General features: G+C 43.1%; 1 protein-coding gene across 4 annotated transcripts in view; it reads left to right on the top strand.

Moving 5' to 3' along the window:
- The window catches only part of DHX57 (DExH-box helicase 57), a 210,146-nt gene that overhangs the window by 75,346 nt on the left and 109,562 nt on the right, over window positions 1–25,238 (top strand). For all 4 annotated transcript variants that reach the window (XM_077486473.1, XM_077486472.1, XM_077486474.1 and 1 more), the window contains one exon: window positions 8,333–8,454. In XM_077486473.1, coding sequence (XP_077342599.1) covers window positions 8,333–8,454 — 122 coding nt within the window. The remainder of the gene's footprint in view (window positions 1–8,332; window positions 8,455–25,238) is intronic.

Raw genomic sequence — 25,238 nt, 5'->3', positions numbered from 1 at the left:
TGTGTGTGTGTGCACATGTGTCTGTGTATGTGTGTGTGTGCACATGTATGTGTGTGTGCACATGTGTCTGTATGTATTTCTGTGTGCGTGCACATGTGTCTGTGTGTGCATGTGCGTGCACATGTGTCTGTGTGTGCATGTGCGTGCACATGTGTCTGTGTGTGCATGTGCGTGCACATGTGTCTGTGTGTGCATGTGCGTGCACATGTGTCTGTGTGTGCATGTGCGTGTGTCTGTATGTCTGTATGTATGTGCATGTGCGTGTGTCTGTATGTCTGTATGTATGTGTGTGTGTGCGCACATGTGTCTGTATGTATGTCTGTATGTATGCATGTGTCTGTATGTACGTGTGCATGTACACACATGTGTCCGTATGACTGTATGTGTGTGCATGTATGTCTGTATGTATGTGTATGCATGTGTCTGCATGTGTGTGCTTGCGTCTGTGTGTATGTTACTTTTAATCCTGACCCCCCCCCCCCCCCCCCCCCCCATTCTTATACCATCAAAACTGCTTTTGTAGGGCTTGGTGTGATATTAGCCAGGACTGCTGCTCCTCTGAAAAGCAATCCATGCACAGATCTCTTTTCAGAGGCATTTGAATGGCGGTAAAGAGGCATTATGTTGCCTCCTCACCACCTGTTTTAAGCCCGTAAATGTAACATCTGTGTGGCTGCGTAATGTGTGTAGGGCAGCCCATTAATTTCAATGGACTTCCCTACTTACAAAAATGCAGGCAAAGAAGTTCCCGAGCTTTTTTTTTTTTTTTTTAAATTGCACTGCACCAAAAGCACCCTACATTTTCCAATGTGTGGGGTACCATTAAGAATTAACGGTACCCCCTAAAGTGCAGAGCATTTGTCTGTGTGTTGGGAACAAGCGCGACAAAGGCAAGAGAATTCTTGTTGGGCCGTGTATTAGTGCTCGGATGGACACACTTAGACCGAATTTTCAATGGTTCAAAGAATGTCAGGCAAAATGGTCGGCCCTCACGCATGTTCACTTCATCAAATCTGGCCCTCTTTGAAAAAAGTTTGGACACCCCTGGACTAAAGGCTGTAAGTAAAGCAAAAGGCGATTTCAACAGAGGGTGATCCATTTTCCAACTCAGTGACTCTGTTTTTGATTTTTTTCCTGGCATGTTGGTGTTATATCTTTAACTTGGATGTTGTAAGTTGCACTGAATAAATACAGCTGGGTAAAACAAAAACGATGTCTTAATTTCAGGCTGCAAAGCCACAAAATTTGATTATATGGGGGGTGGGGACGGGGGTGATTCTTTTCTATACCCACTGTATATGGAGGGTAGCCAATTCCTCCTTTGAAGACACAGAGAAGCACAGCACAAGATCAGCTGAAGACCCCTCGAGTATTCGGCATCAAACCCAGCAAGCTAAACAAAAATGGCAACCATTCCAATCAATTTATAACTAGCTTTTTAATCAAAGGTGCACATGGCACTATGAGAGCCTCCATTGTGGAGCATACAGTGCCTTGAAAAAGTATTTATGCCCCTTGAAAGTTTCCACATTTTGTTATATTGCAACCAGAAACGTAAATGTATTTTATTGGGTATTTTATGTGATAGATCAATAGAAAGTGGCACATAATGGTGAATTGGAGGGAAAATGATAAATGTTTTTCAAAATTTTTTACAAATAAAGACCTGAAAAGTGTGGCTTGCATTTGTATTCAGCCCCCTTGAGGCAATACTTTGTAGAACCACCTTTGCCTGCAATTACAGCTGCAAGTCTTTTTGGGTATGTGTCTACCAGCTTTGTACATCTAGAAAGTGAAATTTTTGCACATTCTTCGTTGCAAAATAGCTTAAGCTCTATTGGATTTGGATGGAGAGCGTCTGTGAACAGCAATTTTCAAGTCTAGCCACAGACTCTTAGTTGGATTTAGGTCTTAACTTTGACCAGCCATTCTAATGCCGCATACACACGATTGGAGTTTTCGTGGAAAAATCTTGGATGGTTTTTCTGAGGGAATTCCACTCAAGCTAGGCTTGCATACACACGGTCACGCAAGTCCTCTGACCTTTCGACCGTCAAGAACGCAGTGACAACCAACGCTATGACGAGCCGAGGAAATTAAGTTCAATGCTTCCGAGCATGTGTCGAATTGTTTCCCAGCATGCGTAGGAATCTTGCGCATCGAAATTGCTACAGACGATCGGAATTTTCAATCGGAAATTTTTCCGTCTGAAAAATAGAGAACCTGGCCTCAATCTTTTGTTGGCGGAAATTCCGCCAGCAAAAGTCCGATGGAGCATAAACACGGTCGGAATTTCCGACCAAAAGCTCTCATTGGACTTTTGCTGGCGGGATTTCCGATCATGTGTATGGGGCTTAACGCATAAATTATGCTTTTCTCTAAACCATTCCATTGTTGTCCTGCTGGAAGGTGACCCTCTGCCCCAGTCTCAAAGTTTGCAGACTCTAACAGGTTTTCTTCAAAGCTTCCCCTGTGTTTGGCTCCATCCATCTTCCCATCAACTCTGACCAGCTTCCCTGTCCCTGCTGAAGAAAAGCATCTCCACAACATGCTTCCCCCCACCATGTTTACGGTGGGAATGGTGTGGTCAGGGTGATGGGCAGTGTTCGTTTTCCACCACACACAACTTTTTGCTTTTAGGCCAAGAAAGTTACATTTTGGTCTCATCTGACCAGAGCACCTTCCTCCACATTGCAAACTGCAAATGGGATTTCTTATGGCTTTCTTTCAACAACGGCTTTCTTCTTGCCATTCTTCCATGAGGGACAGATTTCTGGAGTGTACGACAAATAGTTGTCCTGTGGACAGATTCTCCTACCTAGCTGTGGAGCTCTGCAGCTCTTCCAGAGTTACCACGGGCCTCTTGGCTGCTTATGTGATTAATGCTCTCCTTGCCCGGCTTGTCAGTATAGGTGGATGGTAGGTTTGCAATTGTGCCATACTCCTTTTTTTTTTTTTTTTTTTTTTCATTTTTGGATGATGGATTGAACAGTGCGCTGTTCAAAGCTTGGGATATTTTTTTTTATAACCTAACCCTGCTTTAAACTTCTCCGCAACTTTATCCCTGACCCATCTGGTGTGTTTGTTGACCTTCATGATGCTGTTTTTTCACTAAGGAAACCTCTGAGAGCTTCGCAGAACAGGTGTATTTATATTAAGATTAACAGCTTCCCAACCTATTAGATGGGAACCGCGGTCCGTCACTTCCTTCACTCAGTCCCCTCCCCCTTCAGTTAGAATTCCCCCCCCCCCCTTCACTGCCAGTGACATTTTTACAGTAATCAATGCAATTTTAAAGCATTGATCGCTGTATTAATGCCATTGGTTCCAAAAATGTGTCAAAGGTGTCTGTATCTGCCATAATGTCGAAGTCACGATAAAAATCGCAGATAGCCACCATTACTAGTAAAAAAAAAAAGAATAAAAATGCTATAAATCTATCCGCTATTTTGTAGACGCTATAACTTTTGCGCAAACCAACCAATATAAGCTTACTTCGATTTTTTTTTTTTTTTACCAAAAATATGTAGAATACATATCGGCCTAAACTGAGGGGGAAAAAATATTTTTTTTATATATATTTTTTGGGGTATTTATTATAGCAAAAAGTAAAAAAAATGTGTTTTTTCAAAATTGTCACTCTTCTTTTGTTTGTTTATAGCACAAAAAATAAAAGGCGCAGATGCGATTAAATACCACCAAAAGAAAGCTCTATTTGAGGGGGGACAAAGGATGTCAAATTTGTTTGGGTACAACGTTGCACGACTGCACAATTGTCAGTTAAATCGATGCAGTGCCGAATTGCAAAGAGGGCTCTGGTCAGGAAGGGGGTGAATTCTGTCAAGGGTATGAATACTTTGTCTTTAGCAATGAAAAAAAACAAGGACAGGTATGCCAAGATGGAGCTGCAGGGACACACTTCGAAGCCCAGCACAGCACAATGGCAGCTGAATACACCTAGTGTGTACCAATTCCAGCAAGCCAAACATAACTGCTCCAGATAATTGTCCCTGCACCTTTAGGAATGAATGGGCTACCTTGAGGGTAATGACATACCTGCCCTCGGTTTAGTCTTTGGTTTATACGCTTCCAGTTCAAAAGCACACTGCATGGACGATTGAAAGGCGTCGTCCTTTAGACTGTCGAACGCTCCTCTTCATCTGCAAGTGGCCTGGAGTAATGGCGGTGACGTAATTTCCAGCTCTCAGATGAGTGCATTGCCGCATTGGTGTGGCATGCTTTTGAACTGGATTCTAGTCTCATTACCTTTTAGTCTGCTTTTTTTTGGGCTGTTTTGCATCACACCTCCCCCGTCTTCATTGGCCTCAGGAATCAGGAGCACATAGCTTAACATCACATCACAACACCGCTGAGTGATGATGCAGGCGTGTCCTTCATTAATGTGAGGACTTTTCCCATGTGGATTTATGCCAACCTCTAATAAAATGGCTATATTTTAAAGTGATAGTAAAGGCTTATGTTTGTTATTTAAAGCGGAGCTCCACCCTAAAGTGGAGCTTCCGCTCATTGGAACCCTCCCCCCCCTCCGGCGCCACAATTGGCACCTTTCAGGGGGGAGGGGGGTGCAGGTACCTGTACAGTACAGGTATCTGCACCCACTTCCGCCATAGATATCCGCAGAATCTACGGATATTTATGCCCCTTTCCGCAGGTCCCCCGCTGTCTGCTGGGAAACACGCGGATCCCCGAGACAGCGGGGACCATCCTTATTGCACAGCGCGACTCGCGCATGCGCAGTAGGGAACCGGGAAATGAAGCCGCAAGGCTCCACTTCCTGATTCCCATACCCAAGATGGCGGCGGCAGCACCCAAGAGACGATCGGGAGATCGGCTTCGGGTGCCGACATCGCGGGCGCGCTGGGCGGGTAAGTGTCCTTATTTTAAAAGTCAGCAGCTGCAGTATTTGTAGCTGCTGGCTTTTAAAAAAAAAAAACGGCGGGACTCCTGCTTTAAAAAGAAAAAAAAAACATGTTACACTTACCTGCTCTGTGCAATAGTTTTTAACAGAGCAGCCCTGATCCGCCTCTTCTCGGGTTTCCGATGTCAAACATGGCCCCTCCCCCTTGCTAGGTACCCCCAAATGTCAGCTGCCTGCTATGGCAGCACTCGTGCATGCTTGCTCCCAAGCCGCCTCTGTGTATCCATAAATAAAGATTGTGGCTTGGCCCTGATCCCTCGACAATGGCTGTGATTGACAGCAGCAGGAGCCCGGCAGAGCCACTGCTCCCGTGCACATTGCTTGATCGAGATGGGGTTCAGGTAAGCATTAGGGTGGGCTGGAAGAGGATTCTGCAAACAGAAGATTTTTTTTACCTTCATGCACAGAATGCATGAAGGTAAACATCCTCAGCCTTTACAATCACTTTAATTTATTACCCCATCTGAACACTCTGTGAACAGTTCCCATATATGTATGGGTGCAACACATCTTGCTGTTCCTTTATTGAGGGACATATGACATTACTTTGTGGAGTATAGACTCTAACCATGATGGACTTTTAGAGTATTTGGGCCTTCTGTCACTTGCTAACTATAAGACTCAGTTGGTTATATGTGGTTTATACAGTTAACAGGAAGCACCATAAAGTGCCAGATTGTATGTAAGGAATTATGTTTTTAAAGCATTAAAATATATTTCCAATTTTGCAGAATACTATACCAATTAGCCAATACATTATGACTACTGACAGGCAAAGTAAATAACATTGATTTAAAGCGGTTGTATAGTTACATTTTGTACTTTAACCTACAGGTAAGCTTATAATAAGGCTTACCTGTAGGTGAAAAGAATATCTCCTAAACCTGTGCTGTTTAGGAGATATTCCCCTAGCAATGAGCCGCTGACTTCAGTGGTGCATGCGCACAGGGGATTCTTGACTGACAGTCCGGCACACGCCGGACCTTGACGGAAAGAAAACTCCTGCGCGCATGTGCGAGAGTGACGACATCGCGGCTCCGGCCACTCACAGCGCCGGAGCCGCGATACCCGGAAGACAGGCCGCGGGAACATGTCAGCTCCCTCGGTGTGGATCGAGTGAGATGCCAGCGCCTCGTTCTAAGGTAAGTATTTCATAATGAGTTAGTATGCAGTGCATACTAGTTCATTATGCCTTTTCCCTTGCAGGTGTAAAAAAAAAAAAAAAAAAAGTAGTCAGTGGATTTACTCTTTAAAAAGAAAAAAAGATGTAAATTTACTCAAACGTCCTGTGCATCTGCTAGGGGACAGAGTGGATTGGCTCTTTCTTTAAGGCTGTATTTATGACCTGCTCTGGTCACCGGGCTCTGGCTTAAATTTCTTGCATCATCTAAATACTATGTATTTTTTTTTTTATGATAAGATGTTCAAACTTTGAGTCCAAGATATGTCTTGGGTCATTAACATAAACCCGATTCACAATGCTTTGTCTAGTCAGGCAGCCTTGAAAAGTGTTTGTTTTTCTTTTCCTTGCTTGACTTTTGTTTCTGAGACTGTATTTTGCTGGTTTATTCATTTTCTCTTGTTCTAAAATTTGAAAGGTGTGTTTTTTTTTGTTTTTTAATAAATACAGAATGCAAAAAAAAGAAAGAGAATGTCCATGCTAGTAATATCAACTAGGCAGCTAGCAAAAGACTCCTCCTGCTCTTGTTAGGGCAATATGTACATCACTTGCATATAAGACAAAGGCATACTCTTGGTGCAGTACAGTTTATTACAAATATGTCACAGTAAAACCATATAAAAGCTGTCTACAGTAACTCGCTAGTATGTCGCTGCTCAAATCCAGAGACAGTGATGTGAGTGCCTAAAGCTCCGCTCTACACTGTTCGTCTAAATGAACATCCTCAGCAGTGATGGGCTCGGGCGTGTTCGGATTGAGTCCACCAGGAAGCCGTCAGCTGCACATACACAGGCTGCCTATGATTGGCGGTGTGTCCGAATCCTCAGGTAGCCCCTCAGGCAGCAAGTGAACACGTGTCTCTGAAGTTGATGTGTTGACAGCAGAAAAAAGGGGCAGTCTTTTTTTTTTTTTTTTTGTGCAACTTTGACAACTGCCAAATTGTAATGAGTAGACGACTGGGTCAGCGCAAATCCAGAACTGCAGCTCTTGTGGGATGTCCCCAGTCTTCAGTGGTCAGGACCAACCAAAAGTGATCCCAGGAAGGAAAACCAGCGACGGGGTCATTGACGGCCAAGGCTCATTGATGCACATGTGGAGAGAAGGCTGGCCAGTGTGGTCTGATCCAATAGAAGAGCTACTGTAGCTCAAATTGCTGAAAAGGTTAATGTGGTTTTCAATAGAAAGTTGTCAGAAGACAGTGTTGTGCATGGGGCTACGTAGCTGCAGGTTGATCAGAGTGCCCATGCTAAACTGTTTCCACAGTCAAAAGCACCTACACATCATAATTGACCACAGAGCAATGTAAGAAGGTGACTTGATTTAATGAATTCAGGAATGGTTTGCGTGCTGACTTGGACTCAGATCTCAATCCAATCGTGCATTCGTCATATGTGCTGGAAAAGCCATGGAGGCCCCACCTTGCAACTTACAGAACCTAAAAGACCCCTCTTCCCAGTTCTCTGCCACGGTCCCTTCTGTCCGGAATTTACTGTTCATTTTTGGAGTTCACTGCAGCAGGTTGCCCACACCATTCCCCCTGAGTGCCTGAGATCGGGGAGGATCCCCATGGGGGGATGTCCTGGGCAGGGTACAGCTGAAATCTGTCTCCAGCCATTTGACTAAAGTATTAGGTGGACTGAAATGTTTTTAATTTCCATTCATCTGTAGAAGTATGCTGGTAGTGTGAAATGTGTGTGTGTAAGGAAATTTCTGGGGTATTTGGAATCATTTTATAAACTGAGGCTGCACCTTTTTGTTTTAAAGTGTTTTCATAAAAGTTATAATTTGCAAATTACCACACCTAAAATGTATATTGATTCCAGAGTGGATTTTGGCAAGTTAAATTGCCAATCGGTTTCATATTTTTCTGGATCTGGAATCAAGATCGCGGTTTGTGTTCCCAGATCCAGCCTCCAAAAGGCATATACAGAAAAATTATATTAATTTTGCAGAATACATAAAGAGGAAAGAGATTTTTTATTTTTATTTTTTATCTTCATAATAGTGATGAGTGACCAAGCCTGAAACTCCACCAGTAGATTTCCCCATTAGAGTACTCAACTGTAAGAATCTAATCAATGAGTACATTTAGTGGCATCCACTCAAAATTGAAATACCAGTTTTAGTATTGTAGTCTATAAGTTTAATATTGGTGTATAAGTTCGCCCTTTGTAAAAAATAAATAAATAAATTCTGTGATTTTTTTTTTCTAGGCATCCAGGACTTATCAGGCTATGCTTCAAGAAAGGATGAAGCTGCCAGCGTGGCAGCAACAAGACACCATACTGCGGCTAATGGCGCAAAATCAAGTCTTGGTTATATGTGGTATGACTGGGTAAGTCATCAGTGCGTTGAAGCCTAAACAATAAAAGATAATTTTTTTTGGGGGGGGGTGGGTAATTTCATTTTGCAAATGGCTATACACTTTAAAATACAAACCTTCATGAGATGTCATATTTATCCTGCTTTAACATGATGCTGACACTCTGACACATTAAAATCCAAATGCTATCGCTTCCTGCACATAGAAACTCTTTTTTTTTTTTTTTTTGTATTTCATTGGAGACATTTCTGCTCACTTCTTGTCCTGTAGAAATGAGAGGAATAAATGTTACCACTGGAAAGTTTTGTCTTTCCTCTTGTTAATGCCAACTCAAAAATATTGTGTTTTTTATAATTTTTTTACATCATTGAAAACACTGACTGGATAGGAAGTGACTTTGAGTCTCTCACAGCCCATCATTAACACCTAACGGACATTACACAACTCCCTGCTCTGATCCAAACTAAGAAATAAAGTTTTGGATAAAGCTTCAGTGCGTTTTCCAGAAGTTTGTTTCAAATTTTCCCATTTCATACCTAAGGGTGGCCATAAAAGAGCTGATAATTGGATGGATTTGAGAATTGCTTTTGGTTACTGGGCAGTTGTTTAACCACTTCAGCCCCAGAAGGATTTGTCCCCTTCCTGAACAGCAAGCTCAAGAATTAGCCGAGCTGCCAGCAGCCTTGTGTTTTGTGGGTGATGCAATCAGAGATTCTATACTTCAGACTTCTCGTCTTACACTTGGGCTGGTACATATGCGTAGAATCTTGTGGCTGAAAAATTGGTCAGCCGAAACTCCATGCAAAAAGCTCCTGGCGGGGTTCCCTTTTCATGGTGAAAAGCTGTTTGGGGATGACTTGCACAAATATATACAAAAGATATCAAGTGGCAAAAAGTACCCTTTTGCCAGTTAGAAACTGAGTAAATGTCTTTCATTTAAAAGGACTTTTTCTCCAGCTCCTGGGACATCAGCTTCCAGGCAGTCGCAACGGGCTCCACCATCGGGTTCAGGAGGTAAAACTCAGTCAGCCCCAAAGACAAAAGAAATCCTGGGGGAGGAAATCTACAAGACGGGGCACCCCCGCTCGTTCGAGTGGGGGAAGACTGCTACAGTTCTCAAGGGTCTGACAGGAGGAATTTCAGGTCAGATGGGTGATCTCCACAATAACTCTAGGTTACAAACTAGAGTTCACAGAATTCCCATCTCCTCCTTTGCTCAGATCAAATTTCCCCAAAGACCCAGAGAAAAATATGTTTCTCTTCCAAGCGTTGGATCAACTTCTGTCGCAAAAATTAATCATGGCAGTTCCCATGCAAGAGCAGGGGTTGGGCTTTTATTCAAACCTATTCACGGTGCCAAAGCCAAATGGAGATGTCAGACCCATCCTGGATCTCAAGGATCTAAATCTGTTTCTATGGATTTGATCTTTTTGCATGGAATCAGTCTGATCTGTAGTTGCCATCCTATAAGGAGGAGAACTTCTGGCATCAATAGACATCAAAGATGCTTAATTGCATGTACCTATTTTCCCCCCCTCATCAGAAATATCTGAGTTTCGAAGTAGAAAATCGCCATTTCCAGTTTGTAGCTTTTGCTTTTCAGTCTAGCTACTGCACCTTGGATGTTCACAAAGGTCCTGGCTCCTCCTCTGGCCAGGTTAAGGGCCCAAGGTATAACGCTTGTAGCGTACCTGGACGACTTGCTCTTAATAGACCGGTCGGTAGCCTGTTTAGACCGAGGCTTTGTCACCACAGTCAACTACCTGGAATATCTAGGTTGGGTTCTCAACCTAGAGAAGTCTTCTTTAAAACCAGTAAAAAGACTAGAGTACTTGGGTCTAATCATAGGCACAACCCAAAAAATTCAGTTTTTAACCCAGGCAAAAATCAGTGCAATAAAGGTGCTGGTTCGAGGCGTGGCTTGTGGCTGATGAGATAGGAAGCACAGTGTGAGAGCTCTGCCGAAAACCCGCACATTTCTCTTGCTTAAAGGATCCTGTGGCACCTGCTAACAGCACCAGAGGGTTCCCCTCACTCTCCTCAAGCCAACAGTGTAATTTTTTTGCACATTCCGGCGGCGGACATGTCCCACAAGAGCATTAAAGATAACATGCAGACAGCAGAGCATGGAGGCTAAGATGATGCCCGGAGCCAGCGCTCAGCTAAGGAGGCAGCCATGAGGATGTTCAGCGGCGCTCTGAGGAAAGGAAGCACACCTAAAACGCCCTCCCAGCTCATGGATACACCCGACATGGACTCTCCAACAGAAGCAATGGAGCAGGCATGGCCAGAGGATGAAGAACCCTCCCCATGGGACACAGTGAGTACATCTGCTCCTGTCATGGCCCCCAGAGCCCTAACAGACGAGGACAGTCAAACCCCTGAACCGATATTGAGAGATATTTTTGCAGCAGTAACTTCCTGCAACACCTCCATTACCTCTCTAACTACTGAAATTAAAGGAGTGAAGTTAGAACTGAATATGGTTAGGCAGGACATGCAGAAACTACGTGACCGCACAGCTGCACTAGAGGAATGTGGAGTAATGTGGAGGATGATGTCAAACAGCGCGTCTAGAAGATATGGAGAACAGGCAGAGACGCAATAATGTTCATGAGGTAGGCGTACCAGAGCGAGCTTAGGGTAAAAACCCGGTGTCATTTATTAAGAATTGGCTGATTAACGCTTTTGGTAAGGATTCCTTCTCACCAATGTTTGCGATGGAAAAAGCTCATTGAGTCCCACCAAGGGCACCTAAACACGGGGAGCCTCCCAGATCGTTCCTGTTCAAAATGCTGAACTTCAAAGTTTGCAATGTCGTACTGAATCAAGCCAGGACCAGAGCTACTCTCATGAGAATGGATAATACCCGCATATCTTTTATCCAGATTTCTCTGCTGATCTTTAGAGTCGCAGAGCCAAGTTCTCTGAGGTGAAGAAGCATATCTGCAAATACGAATTTGCATATGCCATGCTTTACCCGGCCAAGCTTAGAATCGCAGCCAATGGCGAAACACAGTTCTTCGATAACCCAGCTAATGCATCACTGTGGCTGGACCGGATGGAGCACACACTCAAAGCCCAAGCACCTGCGGTCTGAAGGGGATCTGACTTTATCCACTCTTACAAAGGAGAATCAAATGTCCTATAAGAAGCTTTGAACATATTTTGTTTTTTTCCCTTAATTTTACTGCCAGGTGGAGGAAACGACGAATGTAACTTGCACTATTCTTTAACAAGTTGGACCCGCAAGTACCCCTTGAATCGGAGTTGTACTGAGACGTTGGGGCCCCCTCCCCTATATATGGCCTGTGTGGACACGGTTACTCTTTCTTTTATTTTTTTAAATAATTTTTTTTCTTCTTGTTGCTTTTATTGTCCGTCAAGTTTCCTTACAGTTTACAGGATTCATGGACAATTTCTTGTTGTTATTTTTCCTTGTGTTTTTTTTTTTTGTTTTTTGCTCCATATTACGGGGCGTTTTTTTTTTCTTTTGTTCATACAATTGGCTGCTGTAGGCAGTATAAACAGTTCATTCCTTTTTTGCTTTATCTTACCAACCAGAGATGTAACTAAGTGGATGATGCCACCTTACCCATACCTGTGTTTTATCTTTAAAGCTGTCAAGTGGAGACACGAAGCACATATTGGTGAGCCTCTGCACCTGACAAAGCTTCCTTTGCATGATTACTTATTTGCCTCAACATGTCGAATGCTTACATCATAGTTTCATGGAATGTGAGGGGGCTGGGGGATGGAGTGAGGAGAGTGGCACTTTTTGCCACGGAGAAGGCTTATAAACCTTCGGTGATATGCCTGCTGGAAACTTGCCTGCAGGATGGTACCATATCTACACTTAAAAACCGTGGATACCCCACCCAGTTTCACTCCATCCATTCAGCCTACTTGAGCGGAGTCGGTGTTCTTATTTCATGGACGACCAATTTCCAATTACTACAATCCATGTTTGACAGGCAGGGACGCTATGTGTTCCTATTATGCAAAATTACAGGTTTAACATGCATAATTGCAAATATCTATATCCCTCTGCCCTTCTCATTTGAATCTCTGAAACAGTTGGCTCAATTTATTGGGGCATATCCCGGGGTTCTGGTCTGGGTGATGGGAGATTTTAACATTATATTGGATAAGAAACTAGACAAATTCTCATCTAGAGCCAACAGTGCTCCCCAAGTGGGTGGCCTCACTCCCTTCGCTAAATTCCTAGCGGAAATAGGCCTGAGAGATGTGTGGAGGAATCAAAATCCCGATGTGCAGTGCTACTCGTGCTTTTCAGAAACATACAAATGTTTATCCCGGTTAGATCTATATCGAATGACCTAGCATATGCGCTGATTGAATATGTGAAATATACCCCACGTAACATATCTGATCACTCCCCTGTCAGTGTTGCCATTACGGCATCCCCAAGCCCAAAGCGTAGACTCTGGAAGGTAAAGCCCTTCTGGTTTACAATATTCCTGGACACGGATACTATTCCCACAGGCCTGACAGAGTTTATGCTTCATAATCAAGATACTGCTAGGTCAGGAGTGGTATGGGATGCACTAAAAGCTCACCTGAGAGGTCTAATTGTTAAGGAGATCAATGCAATCAAAACTAAAACTAAGGAGTGCGAGAATGTGATGATGAATGAGGTGGCTAGGGCAGAGGAGAGATACATATCAGTACCCTCATTGGAATCAGAATGCAGCTGGCAGGAGGCACATGCCCTATATAAGCAGGCCTTTATATCAACTGCGGAGAACAAGCGGTTCTTCCTACAGAAAAAATATTTTAATGAAGGGGAAAAAACAGGTCATTTACTAGCTATGATAGCTAAAATCCAGCAGAGCTCGACCCATATAGAGGGTCACACAGACGGAGAGACGGTTACGGATCTGACTAGCATATCTGAAGTGTTTTTTGCATTTCTTTAAAGACTCTTTAAAGACTTTTATACATCCAAGGTACACCCCACACAACCACACAAGAGGAATTGGCCCACTTTCTGGATGAATGCTCTGTTCCCAGTGTAAAACAGGGACTTTCTGCACTTGATGCACCACTGAAATTGTAAGAATTGACAATGGCGGTAGTACAGATGGCCAACAATAAATCCCCGGGGGCTGACGGTCTACCTACTGAGACATATGGGAAATATGGTGATACTCTGTTGACCTTTTAAAAACACTGAACAGCACCTTAGAGGACAGCAATTTGCTGACCTCTATGAATAAGGCTATTATCATTGTGCTACTGAAACCGGGCAAGGACCTACTGCAGCCAGACTCCTATAGACCTATATCTCTACTCACGGACGTCAAACTATTGGCTAGAATACTGGCCACCAGACTTTCTGGAGTTGTGACTGGGCTGGTCCATTCTGACCAGTCTGGCTTCATTCTGGCTAGATCCACAGCACTGAACATTAGAAGACTGTTTCTCAATACCCAGATACCAGTGGACAGCCCGGGCAATAGGGCCATATTTTCCCTCGACACTGCCAAAGCTTTTGCAAGCGTCGAGTGGAAATATCTGTGGGAGGTTCTGCTGCGATTTGGTCTGGGGATAAATTTATCTCCTGGGTGCAGTTGCTGTATGCTGCTCCGGTGGCTAGAGTGAGGATAAATGACTCCCTATAGGAACCCTTCCCTTTGTTTTGAGGCACACGGCAGGGGTGTCCGTTGTCACCCTTGCTGTTCGCCCTTGCATTGGAGCCATTAGTGGCTATGGTAAGGACCTCATCAGAAATTACAGGCTTCCACAGAGGACTGGGGGAGGAAAAGATTTCCTTGTACGTGAATGACATGCTATTATACTTGGGAGACCCTGACCGCTCTCTGAGATCAGTAATGAAACGAATAGAACAGTTTGGACAGCTGTTGGGATTTGCAATCAATTGGCATAAATCAGCCCTGTTACCATTGGATCCGTTGCCGGCATCTTTGCCGGAGGACGTGCCCCACATACAGGTGGTTTTGTCATTTAAGTACTTGGGAATAACGGTGACTGGGGAAACACGGGACTACATAGCCCTAAACCTCAAACCTTTATTGCAAAAATTCCAGCAGAAACAAGCGAGTTGGAGTAAGCTGCCGCTGTCGGTGGCCGGCCGTATTAATCTTATAAAAATGATCTGGGCGCCGCAGCTGTTATATATCTTACACAATACTCCTCTCTGGATACCACAATACTGGTTCCAGCGCATGGACTCGCCGTTCAGGGCTCTTATATGCAGAGGTGGAGTGGTGAGAATCAAACTGGCCACTCTACAGCTCCCTAAGGATCAGGGGGTTATGACGGTTCCACACCCCAAATGTACTACTTGCCTGCAAAGTTACAGGATTTCACGGGCTGGGATCTCGGGACGGTGCTAGGTCCTTCTAAAGGTCTCCTCTTGGGCAATGATGTGCACTACACTGCGTTATCCAATATGGAGATGGGTTTCCCTAGAGTTCCTATCGCTTGCCCTACAGTTCGGTCACTAATGAAAATTTGGAAGAGGGTCAAGTCCATACTGGTTGTGACTGGCTATCTCCGTCAGACTCCTATATGGTGGAAACCGATTTTATACAGAACTAAATAGAGTGCCTGATTCATTGGTATGGGAAAGAGCAAGGGTTAGATTTCTTGCCCAAATACTGTAAGGCTCTGTTCTAAAGCCTTTCACTCAGTTGCTGAATGAATTTCCTGCACTTAAAGGACATCACTTTCAGTATATACAATTACAACATGCTATTAGGCATCAGAGCAGAAAATCTAACTTGCGACTAGAACACTCTACATTCCTCGAATCTATATACTCCGACCCAGAGAAAAAGGGAATCCTCTCTAGAATTTATATCCATATTCTATCGCACATACAGGCCTCAGACTTGTTACCATGTAGAGAGGGATGGGAGAGAGATGTAGGCCCCATTGATGGTGAGCAGTGGAATCAAATCCTGGGGGTGGGTCCAGTGGTGTCAGTGTCAGCAGCACAAAGACTCTCTCAACTATTTATACTACACAGGGTATACTGCACACCTATTCAATTATATAGATGGGGTAGACGTGACTCTCCCATATGTCCCAAATGCCAGGCTCACTCAGGTGATCTCATTCATATGCTTTGGAGGTGCCCCAAACTAGTGAGGTATTGTTATTGCTAGAATAAATGTTTTTCATGTCCAGCTTGGGCTGGAGCCACTGGTGTGCTTACTGGGCAGCCTAGGTGAGGATATGTACCTTCCACCAATATACATTGCCCTTGTGAGACTTCTATACTTGGCCAGGAAACGGATTGCCCATTTGTGGCTGTCGGTACGTATACCAAAGGAGGCGCAATGGATACAGATGGTTAATACCACTCTTATCCGGGAAAAGTACACCTACTAGCATAGAAAATCACCAAACAAATTTTCCAATATATGGCAGAACTGGCTGGGCTCCCCAGAAGTGGCTCCACCCAAGATGGCCCTGGATAGGCTACTAATGGGATAGATGGATAAAGATCTATGTAAATGAAGGTATATCTCATATGCTACAATACCACAGGGAGAGTCATACATAATTGGGTCTGAGCCATGCTGAAACGTCAATGGTTGGTTTATTTATTAGTAATTATTCATATTTAATTATTATTTAATGTTTTGTTTTTCTTTTGTTTATCTCTTGTTTTGGTTCTTACTACTCTCTCTATAATTAGTAAGCACTTGCATGTGACATTATCCTATCTATAAAGGAGTATGATAACAGTATTGACTGTACAATTATAATAGAGTGAAAACTTAAGACTGCTGGTACTCTAGATACATGTATTCAAAGTGGCATATATTTGTTGTGTATAAGTTGTAATGCCTTGTGCTCTCATCAATAAACACCTTTTTGTTGGTTAAAAAAAAAAAGGTGCTGGTTCAGCTAGTCAGGGCAAAGGAGAGTCCTTCTATTCGTCTTTGTATGAAATTGTTGGGAAAGATGATTGCTTCGTTCGAATCGGTTACCTATGCCCAGTTTCATTCAAAAAGGTTGCAAAACAGTATTCTTTCTGCCCTGAACCAGAAGGTCCAGGCATTGGATTTTCCAATGCACTTATCTCCAATAGTGCGCAAAAGTCTCAGTTGGTGGTTGGTACCCGAGAATCTGCGGAATCCTTTCTACCAGTCACATGGAAGGTGGTAACAACAGATGCCAGCCTTTCGGGTTGGGGAGCCTTTCTGGAAGAGACGACTGTCCAAGGGAAATGTTACAGGTTCGAGGAAACCTTACCCATCAATATTCTGGAGATTCATGCAGCGTACCTGGCTCTAAAAACCTGGACATTCAAGTTGCAGGGTTGTCCTGTCAGGGTCCAATCCAGCAATGCCACAGCAGTGGCTTATATCAATCACCAAGGGGGCACCAGGAGTCATGCAGCCCAGAAAGAGGTAAACCAGGTCTTAATCTGGGAAGAAAAGCCAAGCAATCTTCATCCCAGGGATAGAGAATTGGCAGGCGGACTACTTAAGTCGCCAGCAGTTGTTCCCAGGGGAATGGTCTCTTCACCCCAACATCTTCCTGGCCATATATCAAAGATGGGGGATCCCGGATGTAGATCTATTTGCATCCAGGTTCAACAACAAGATTGACAACTTTGTGTCAAGGACAAGGGATCCACTTGCATGCAGGACGGATGCGTTGGGGACTCCATAGCGTCAGTTCTCACAGATTTATGCATTCCCTCCTATTCTGCTGCTACCAATGTTTCTCCGCAAGATCAAGCAGGAAAAGAAGTCAGTGCTTCTAATGGCCTAGAAGATCTTGGTATGCAGAAATAGTAAAGATGGCGGTAGGGTCCCCATGGACCCTACCACTATGTCCAGACCTGCTATTGCAGGGACCAGTGTTCCATCCTACCTTACAAATGCTAAATTTAATGGTTTGGCTATTGAAACCCGCCTTCTGAAGAGTCGTGGGCTTTCAGGCCCAGTAACTTCTACCTTGATGCAAGGAAGCCAGCTTCCAGAGTCATTTATTATAGAATCTGGAAGGCTCCTGGTGTGAATCCAGGGGTTGGCATCCCAGGAAGTATGTCATAGGGAGAATCCTTGCTTTTCTGCAAATGGGGTTAGAAATTAAGCTAGCCAACAAACGGTCCAGGAATTATATCAGGCTAATTATATCCCATTAATTAATGAAATTAAAACAGTATTAAAAAAAAATAAAAAGGGGATCAATCTCATGGACGGGTAGAATAAATATGCTGAAAATGGTGGTTTTACCAAAAATCGCCTACAAATTGCAAATGCTTCCGATTAAAGTCCCAAAGAATTTTTTTAAAATAATAAAAACACTTTTTTTAAGTTATATATGGCAAAATATGAAAGCTAGGATAAGTTTTATAACACATTAACTAGAAAAAAATAAAATGGAGGGATGGCACTTCCAGATACATATAGATATTATGAAGCAATTCGTTTGGCGAGATTGGTGGAGTGGGCAAATATTGGCACAATGAAGAAATGGGTAAAAATGGAAGAATCACTTATAGGCACACAGTTAGACAAAAATATTTGGATCCCGCCAAAATTTAGAATAGGCAGTAGCAAGGCACACAAAATCACTTTAACGACACTTAAATTATGGGATGCACTTTATCGTAGAAACAAATGGGTATATAATTCCCCCTTAATTCCACAGCTTTTTTTCTCCCAGGAAAGGACTCACAATTAGGCAAACAAATGAAAAATGCACAACTAAAAGATATTGTACGGGGAGGGACGCTATTGTCAAAACAAGAAATAATAGAGAAGCAGGGCTGGCAAAATTTAAAACAATGGGAATATTTACAGATCCAGCATTTTGTTAACTCAATACCAAAACCCATAAGAGATAACACCCTAACACCAATGGAAAAACTATGTAACTCCAAGATAAGAGTAAAACACGGAATGTCAAGAGTATATGAAATCCTTTCCGAAATTGAAATAAAAGAAACTATTCCAGCTATAGTAAAATGGGAACATGACATGTGGATAAAAGTAGACAAGGTACAAATGATGGAGACAGTGTATAGACATATAACAGACATAACGTCAGTTGAAGTAAACTATAAATGCATGATGAGATGGCATATGACACCAAATAGAATACACAAAATAGACCCCTATAGATCCCCACAATGTTGGAGAGACTGAAAATTACTAGGAACAACTTTCCATGTATGGTGGGAATGCCCAGTTATTGGTATAAAATATTAGAATATATAGAAAAAATAACAGGGGAAAAAAATACCATACTGTCCCAGGGAATGTTTGTTTTATGGGGTAGAGGAAGAAAGTGGTAATCAAAACAGAAAAAAAAAGGCCCAGATACGGAAAAAAAATATAAAACTGATTCCCTTTTTACTTAACGCAGCTAAAGCTATGATACCTAAAAACTGGCTATCAGCCAAAAAACCCCTAATTAGAGAGTGGATACAAAGAATAGAATTTATTAATAATATGGAATATTTGATAAAAATGGATAACAATCGAATAGATACTGGGCAACATGGGAAAAGTGGAGATCATTTAAAAAGACAGAAAATGATACCCAAGCATTGGCAGAATAAGTAAAGGTGGGCGGGCCAACAGAAGGGTGGGATGGAAGGGTGGGAAGGAGAAGGGGGATAAATATGTGGTAGTGGGAGGGAGATAAAAGGAAAATGGAATGTACGTGTGTAATTAATTTGAAAACATATGTATTTTAAATGTTACTCTTCTTTTTTTGTATTTATATATTATAATATTTTTGTTTATTTTCCTCATGAGAAAAATTCAATAAAATTTAAATAAAAAAAATAAAATAATTAAGCTAGCCTTGAGTACTGTCAAGGACCAGGTCTTGGCCTTATCGATATTGTTTCAACGTCTGATTGCTTCGCATTCTTTGGTCCAAAGCTTTATACAGGGGGTAACACGGCTTAATCGCCAGTTAAAGCACCCCTGAACCCTTGGGACTTCAATTTAATTCTGTCCGCATTACAGAAACAGCCTTTTGAGCCAATATGGCATATTCCCTTGGTCCTTTTGATAAAGAAGCTAGTTTTTCTAGTAGCCATGTCTTCTGCAAGAAGAGTATCAGAATTGGCGGCTCTTTCTTGTAAAGAGCCTTATTTAGTCGTTCATAAGGATAGAGTAGTATTACGTCCCCGTCCTAGTTTTCTTCCGAAGGTGGATTTAAATTTTCACCTCAATCAGGATATTGTTCTGCCTTCATTCTTCCCAGATCCCTGTTCTAAGGAAGAAAAGTCGCTACATTATCTGGATGTATTGAGAGCAGTCAAAACCTATTTGGAAGTGACCACTCAGGTTCGCAAAATGGATGATTTGTTCGTGTTGCCTGAAGGCCCTAAGATAGGACAGGCAGCTTTGAAATCCACCATTGCTAAATGGATACAGCAGGTAATTTTTCAAGCTTATGGTTTATAAAGGAAACATCCACCTTTTCAAATCAAGGCGCACTCCACCAGGGCATCCATGGCTCAGATATGTAAGGCGGCAACTTGGTTTTCAGTCCATACATTCACCAGATTCTATCAGGTGGATGTGAAAAGGTATAAGGATATCGTTTTTGGGCGCAGTGTACTGCAGGCCGCAGTACAGGGTGCTCAGGTCTGATTGCTCTCTACTTTGTTTCTGTCCCCTCCCCTCAGGTAGCATTACTCTGGGACATCCCATCAGTGAATACTGAGGCTCTTTGTCCTGTGATGTACCATAAAGAAAATAGGATTTTTATAACGGCTTACCTGTAAAATCCTTTTCTTGGAGTACATCACAGGACACCGAGCTCCTGCCTCTTTTTTGGGGGATATGTATTACACACATATTGCTTTGCAACAAAAGGCTCTGTTTGCTGTTATTTTGTCCGGGCATTTTTTTTTTTCAGGAAAATGGTGCTCGTGGAATCTGTTCACTGAATCTGAGCAAATGCTTTCAGATGGGCCTTCAGGGTACAAAAAGACCGTGACTATTTCCTCTTGATATTGAAAAAAGGATACGGGGGTCTCAGTTGATTTGCAGTAAATCACATATGTATTATAAATGGCCAAATTGAAAAAATAAATAGACTTTTTTGTACCAATGGTGGGTTCTTCTTACAGCAAGGTAGGGCTGGATAATCTGATCATTGGAGTCAACTCCCCCCATGAACAAATTGTAATCATGGACACATTATGGTTTCTGGATTGGGCCGTTCCTTCCGGTGATTTACACGTAGGTGTCATTGTGATTTGAGATTTGTATATGTCTCGTTCATCCCTCCGTCTGATAATATTTCCTCTTTCCACAAAGTGGTCGACTCCCCTTGTTGTAGTCTTGCATTAATGAGCCTTTGCTGGAAGCCCTTCCTATTGGCTCTCACGGTGCCACATGCTGGAGTATTCTGAAAATTACAGAAAAGGGGCAAGCTGGTGTAGTAATTATCAACATATATAGATAACTCTTTCCAAGGAGTGGATATACAAGCCCCCAAACAACTTTTCCACCAGATCCGATGTTCTCTGGGGATGCAGTTTGATTCCCTTTCCTTCGTACACGAGGCAGGTGTAGGTGTACCCCGTGGCTTTGTCACACAACTTGTACAGTTTAACCCCACATTGGGCCCTTTTGCTGGAGATAAACTGCTTGAAGCCTAGCCTGCCAGTAAAGTGGACTAGTGACTTATCCACAGAGAAATTTTTGGCAGGGATAAATAATTGGCTGAATTTATAAGTGGCCGAGTTTTATACAATTTGTCATATGCTGGGTCATTTCAGGGAGGGCACTGGGTGTTAACAAAACTACAAGTCAAGCTCTTTGATCTTTCAATTATCACATTATGGATTGGCACTAGTGGGCACTGATGGGCAGCACTGATGAGCTGCACTGATTTGCGGCATTTATGGGCACTGATAAGGCGGCACTAACGAGCTGCAATGATGCTCACTAATAGGAGACACTGGCACTGACAGGTGGCTTTGAGCTGCACTGATAAGTGGCACTGATGGGTGACACTGGCATTGATAGGTGGCACTGACAGATGGCACTGATGAGCTGCACAGATAGGTGACACCTGATACGTCAATGGGAGGAGCGCGCTCAGCGCACTTGTACAGAGGCTATGCAGCACAGCGTTCTCTGCGAGGCATGTATGAATTGGCCACCGCCGCGGGTTGGCTCACTGTCTTGAGCCTATAATTCAGTTGTCTGGCGAGACTGCAAGGCAAAGTAGCAGCTGGCGGCCAGCTGGAAATTGTGTGTTTAATCTTTAATCTGGCCCTGGGAAGAAGATACACTCACGAGCAGGCCCTTCATATGGCGCCCATGGCACTTGCCATGTGTGCCATACCTTGGAAAAGCCACTGACTGGCACTGATGAGCACTGTAATGGCACGAATGAGTACTATCGTGGCCCTGATGGGCACTGTCGCGGCCCTGATGAGCACTGTCGTGGACCTGCTGAATACTGTCGTGGCACAGATGAGCAGTGTAGTAGCAGTGATGAATACTACCATGCCACTGATGAGTACTGTAGTGGCCCTGATGAGCACTAATGAGTACTGTAGTGACACTGAAAAGTACTGCTGAGCACACAATCAATCGGACTTGCGCTGCTGTGGATTAGGGATGAGCCGAACACCCCCCGGTTCGGTTCGCACCAGAACTCGCGAACGACCCCCGCGTTCGGTACGAACGTTAGAACCCCATTGAAGTCTATGGGACTCGAACGTTCGAAATGGAAAGTGCTAATTTTAACGGCTAATATGCAAGATAGTGTCCTAAAAAGGGTTTGGGGACCTGCCTCCTGCCTCAGGGGACATGGGTCACTGCAAAAAAAAGTTTTAAAAACTGCCGTTTTGGCGGGAGCACTGATTTTAATGACTATTAAAGTGAAAAAAAAAAGTGAAATATTCCTTTAAATATGGTGCCTGGGGGGTGTCTGTAGTATGCCTGTGAAGTGCCACGTGTTTCCCGTGTTTAGAACAGTCCCTGCACAAAATGACATTAAACGGAAATAACACCATTTAAAACTGCTTGCGGTTTTAATGTTATATCTGGTTCCTGCAATATGGTTGAAAATCATTGAGAAACATGGCATGGGTAGCCCTCCCTGCCCATTACCAGCCTATTTGGGTCTTCTACGCATATTAAGGGGAACCCCGTACCCATATTAAAAAAAGGAAATGCGTGTGGCCCCCAGGCCCTATATACTCAGCAGTATACAGGCGGTGCAAACAAGACAGGGACTGTGTAGGTTTGTTGTGTTAAGTTGAATCTGTTTGTCATTTTCAACCGGTACATTTTTAAAGTGTAGCTCCAGTCAAAAAAACGATTTTTAAGCTTTTTGGAAAACATAGGGAAGGGTTATCACCCCTGTATAATTTGTTTTGCCGTCCATCTTTTTTTCATCTCACTTGCTGCTGTCTCCTTGCGTTTGCAAGTAGGAGATGTTTGTAAGTTGGATGTTTGAAAGTAGGGGCCTGCCCTATATTATAGCGGTATGTACTGGGTACAGAGCACGCAGACAGCACGCACTATCTCCTAACACTACTGACTGCAAGCTCTATTATTAACCACTTGACCACTGGGCACTTAAACACCCTTAATAACCAGACCAATTTTCAGCTTTCGGTGCCCTCACATTTTGAATGACAATTACTCAGTCATGCAACACTGGACCTATAGGAAATGTTTGTCCTTTTTTCACACAAATAGAGCTTTCTTTTGGTGGTATTTAATCACTGCTGGGTTTTTTATTTTTTGTGCTATAAAAGAAAAAAGACCGAAAATTCTGCGAAAAAATGAATTTTTCTTCGTTTCTGTTATAAAATTTAGCAGATTAGTCATTTTTTCTTCATAAATTTTGGCCAAAATTCATACTACTACATATCTTTGGTAAAAATAAGTACAAATTGGTTGATATTATTTGGTCTTTGTGAAAGTTATAGAGTCCACAAGCTATGGTGCCAATATCTGAAAATTGATCACACCTGAAGTACTGACGGCCTATTTCCTTTTTTTTTTTTTCCACAAAATTGTCATATTATCAGGTTATTTCACACACACAGCATATGCATACCACAAATTACACCCCAAAACACATTCTGCTATTACTCCCGAGTACGGCGATACCACATGTGTGAGACTTTTACACAGCGTGGCCACATACAGAGGCCCAACATGCAGGGAGCGCCATCAGGCGTTCTGGAGCACCCAGGCCAATTCTGACATTTCTCTCCTACATGTAAAAATCATCATTTATTTGCTAGAAAATTACAGAGAACCCCAAAACATTATATATATATATATATATATATATATATATATATATATATATATATATATATATTTTTTTTTTTTTTTAGCAAAGACCCTGGAGAATACAATGGTGGTCGTTGCAAATTTTTATCTCACACGGTATTTGCACAGCAATTTTTCAAACGCGTTTTTTGGGGGGAAAAAACAGTTTTGTGCTTAAAAAACAAACAAAAAAAACAGTAAAGTTAGCCCAATGTTTGCATAAAGTGAAAGATGAAATTATGCTGAGTAAATAGATATCAAACATGTCACTCTTCAAAATTGCACATGCCCGTGGAATGGCGCCAAACGTCGCTACTTAAAAAATCCCCATAGGCGACGCTTTAAATTTTTTTTACTGGTTACATGTTTTGAGTTGCAGAGGAGGTCTAGGACTAGAATTATTGCTCTCGCTCTAACATTCTCGGCGATACCTCACATGTGTGGCACATGCGAGCACATGGGGACATGGGCGCTTTAATTTTTATTTTATTTTTTTATTGTTCATTTTACTTTATTTTAGTTTGACATTTTTTTCCCCAAAAATATATTTTTGATCACTTTTATTCCTATTACAAGAAATGTAAACATCCCTTGTAATAGGAATATGGGGTGACAGGTCCTCTTTACAGTGAAATCTGGGGGGTCAATATGACCCCACATCTCACCTCTAGGCTGGGAAGCCTGAAATAAAAAATAAAAAAAAGATTCTGGCTTTGATCGTACTGGCGAGTTGGTAGAAGCACCGGAGGGTGGTGAGGGGTGGGGGGCGTCTATGGCTGGGTATTTCAGGGTATCACCGAGTATGGCTGGGTATCTCTGAGTATGGCTGGGTATGGCAATTTATGGCAGGGTATTACAGAGTATTGGCGGGGTACTACAGAGTAATAGCAGGGTACTGCAGAGTATTGGGGGGTACTACAGGGTAATGGCAGGGTACTGCAGAGTAATGGCGGGTACTGCAGAGTAATGGCGGGTACTGCAGAGTAATGGCGGGTACTGCAGAGTAATGGCGGGTACTGCAGAGTAATGGCGGGTACTGCAGAGTAATGGCGGGTACTGCAGAGTAATGGCGGGTACTGCAGAGTATTGGGGGGTACTGCAGAGTAATGGCAGGGTACTGCAGAGTAATGGGGGGTACTGCACTGCAGAGTAATGGCAGGGTACTGCAGAGTAATGGCGGGGTACTGCACTGCAGAGTAATGGCGGGGTACTGCAGAGTAATGGCGGGGTACTGCAGAGTAATGGCGGGGTACTGCAGAGTAATGGCAGGGTACTGCAGAGTATGCACTGGTATTGCAGAGTATTGGCAGGGAATTGAGGGGTTAAATTCGGTGAGCAGCGATGTGGGCACTGCAGATGCAGCCCACATCGCTGCTGACACCGATCTCTTTCCCCTCCGCTGTACCGATCGGTACAGAGAGGGGAGGGAGGAACCGGTTTGTTTCCAAGTGATCACTCCGTCATTTGACGGAGCAATCACGTGGTAAACGGCCGCTATGAGCGGCCGTTTACCAT

Source organism: Lithobates pipiens, unplaced genomic scaffold (assembly GCF_037356315.1).
Source record: "Lithobates pipiens isolate NorthernLeopardFrog02 unplaced genomic scaffold, aLitPip1_a1.2 Scaffold_18, whole genome shotgun sequence".
Classification (NCBI taxonomy): domain Eukaryota; kingdom Metazoa; phylum Chordata; class Amphibia; order Anura; family Ranidae; genus Lithobates; species Lithobates pipiens.
Note: the sequence above shows the minus strand (reverse complement) of the source record. Positions and strands in the feature narration are given on the sequence as shown.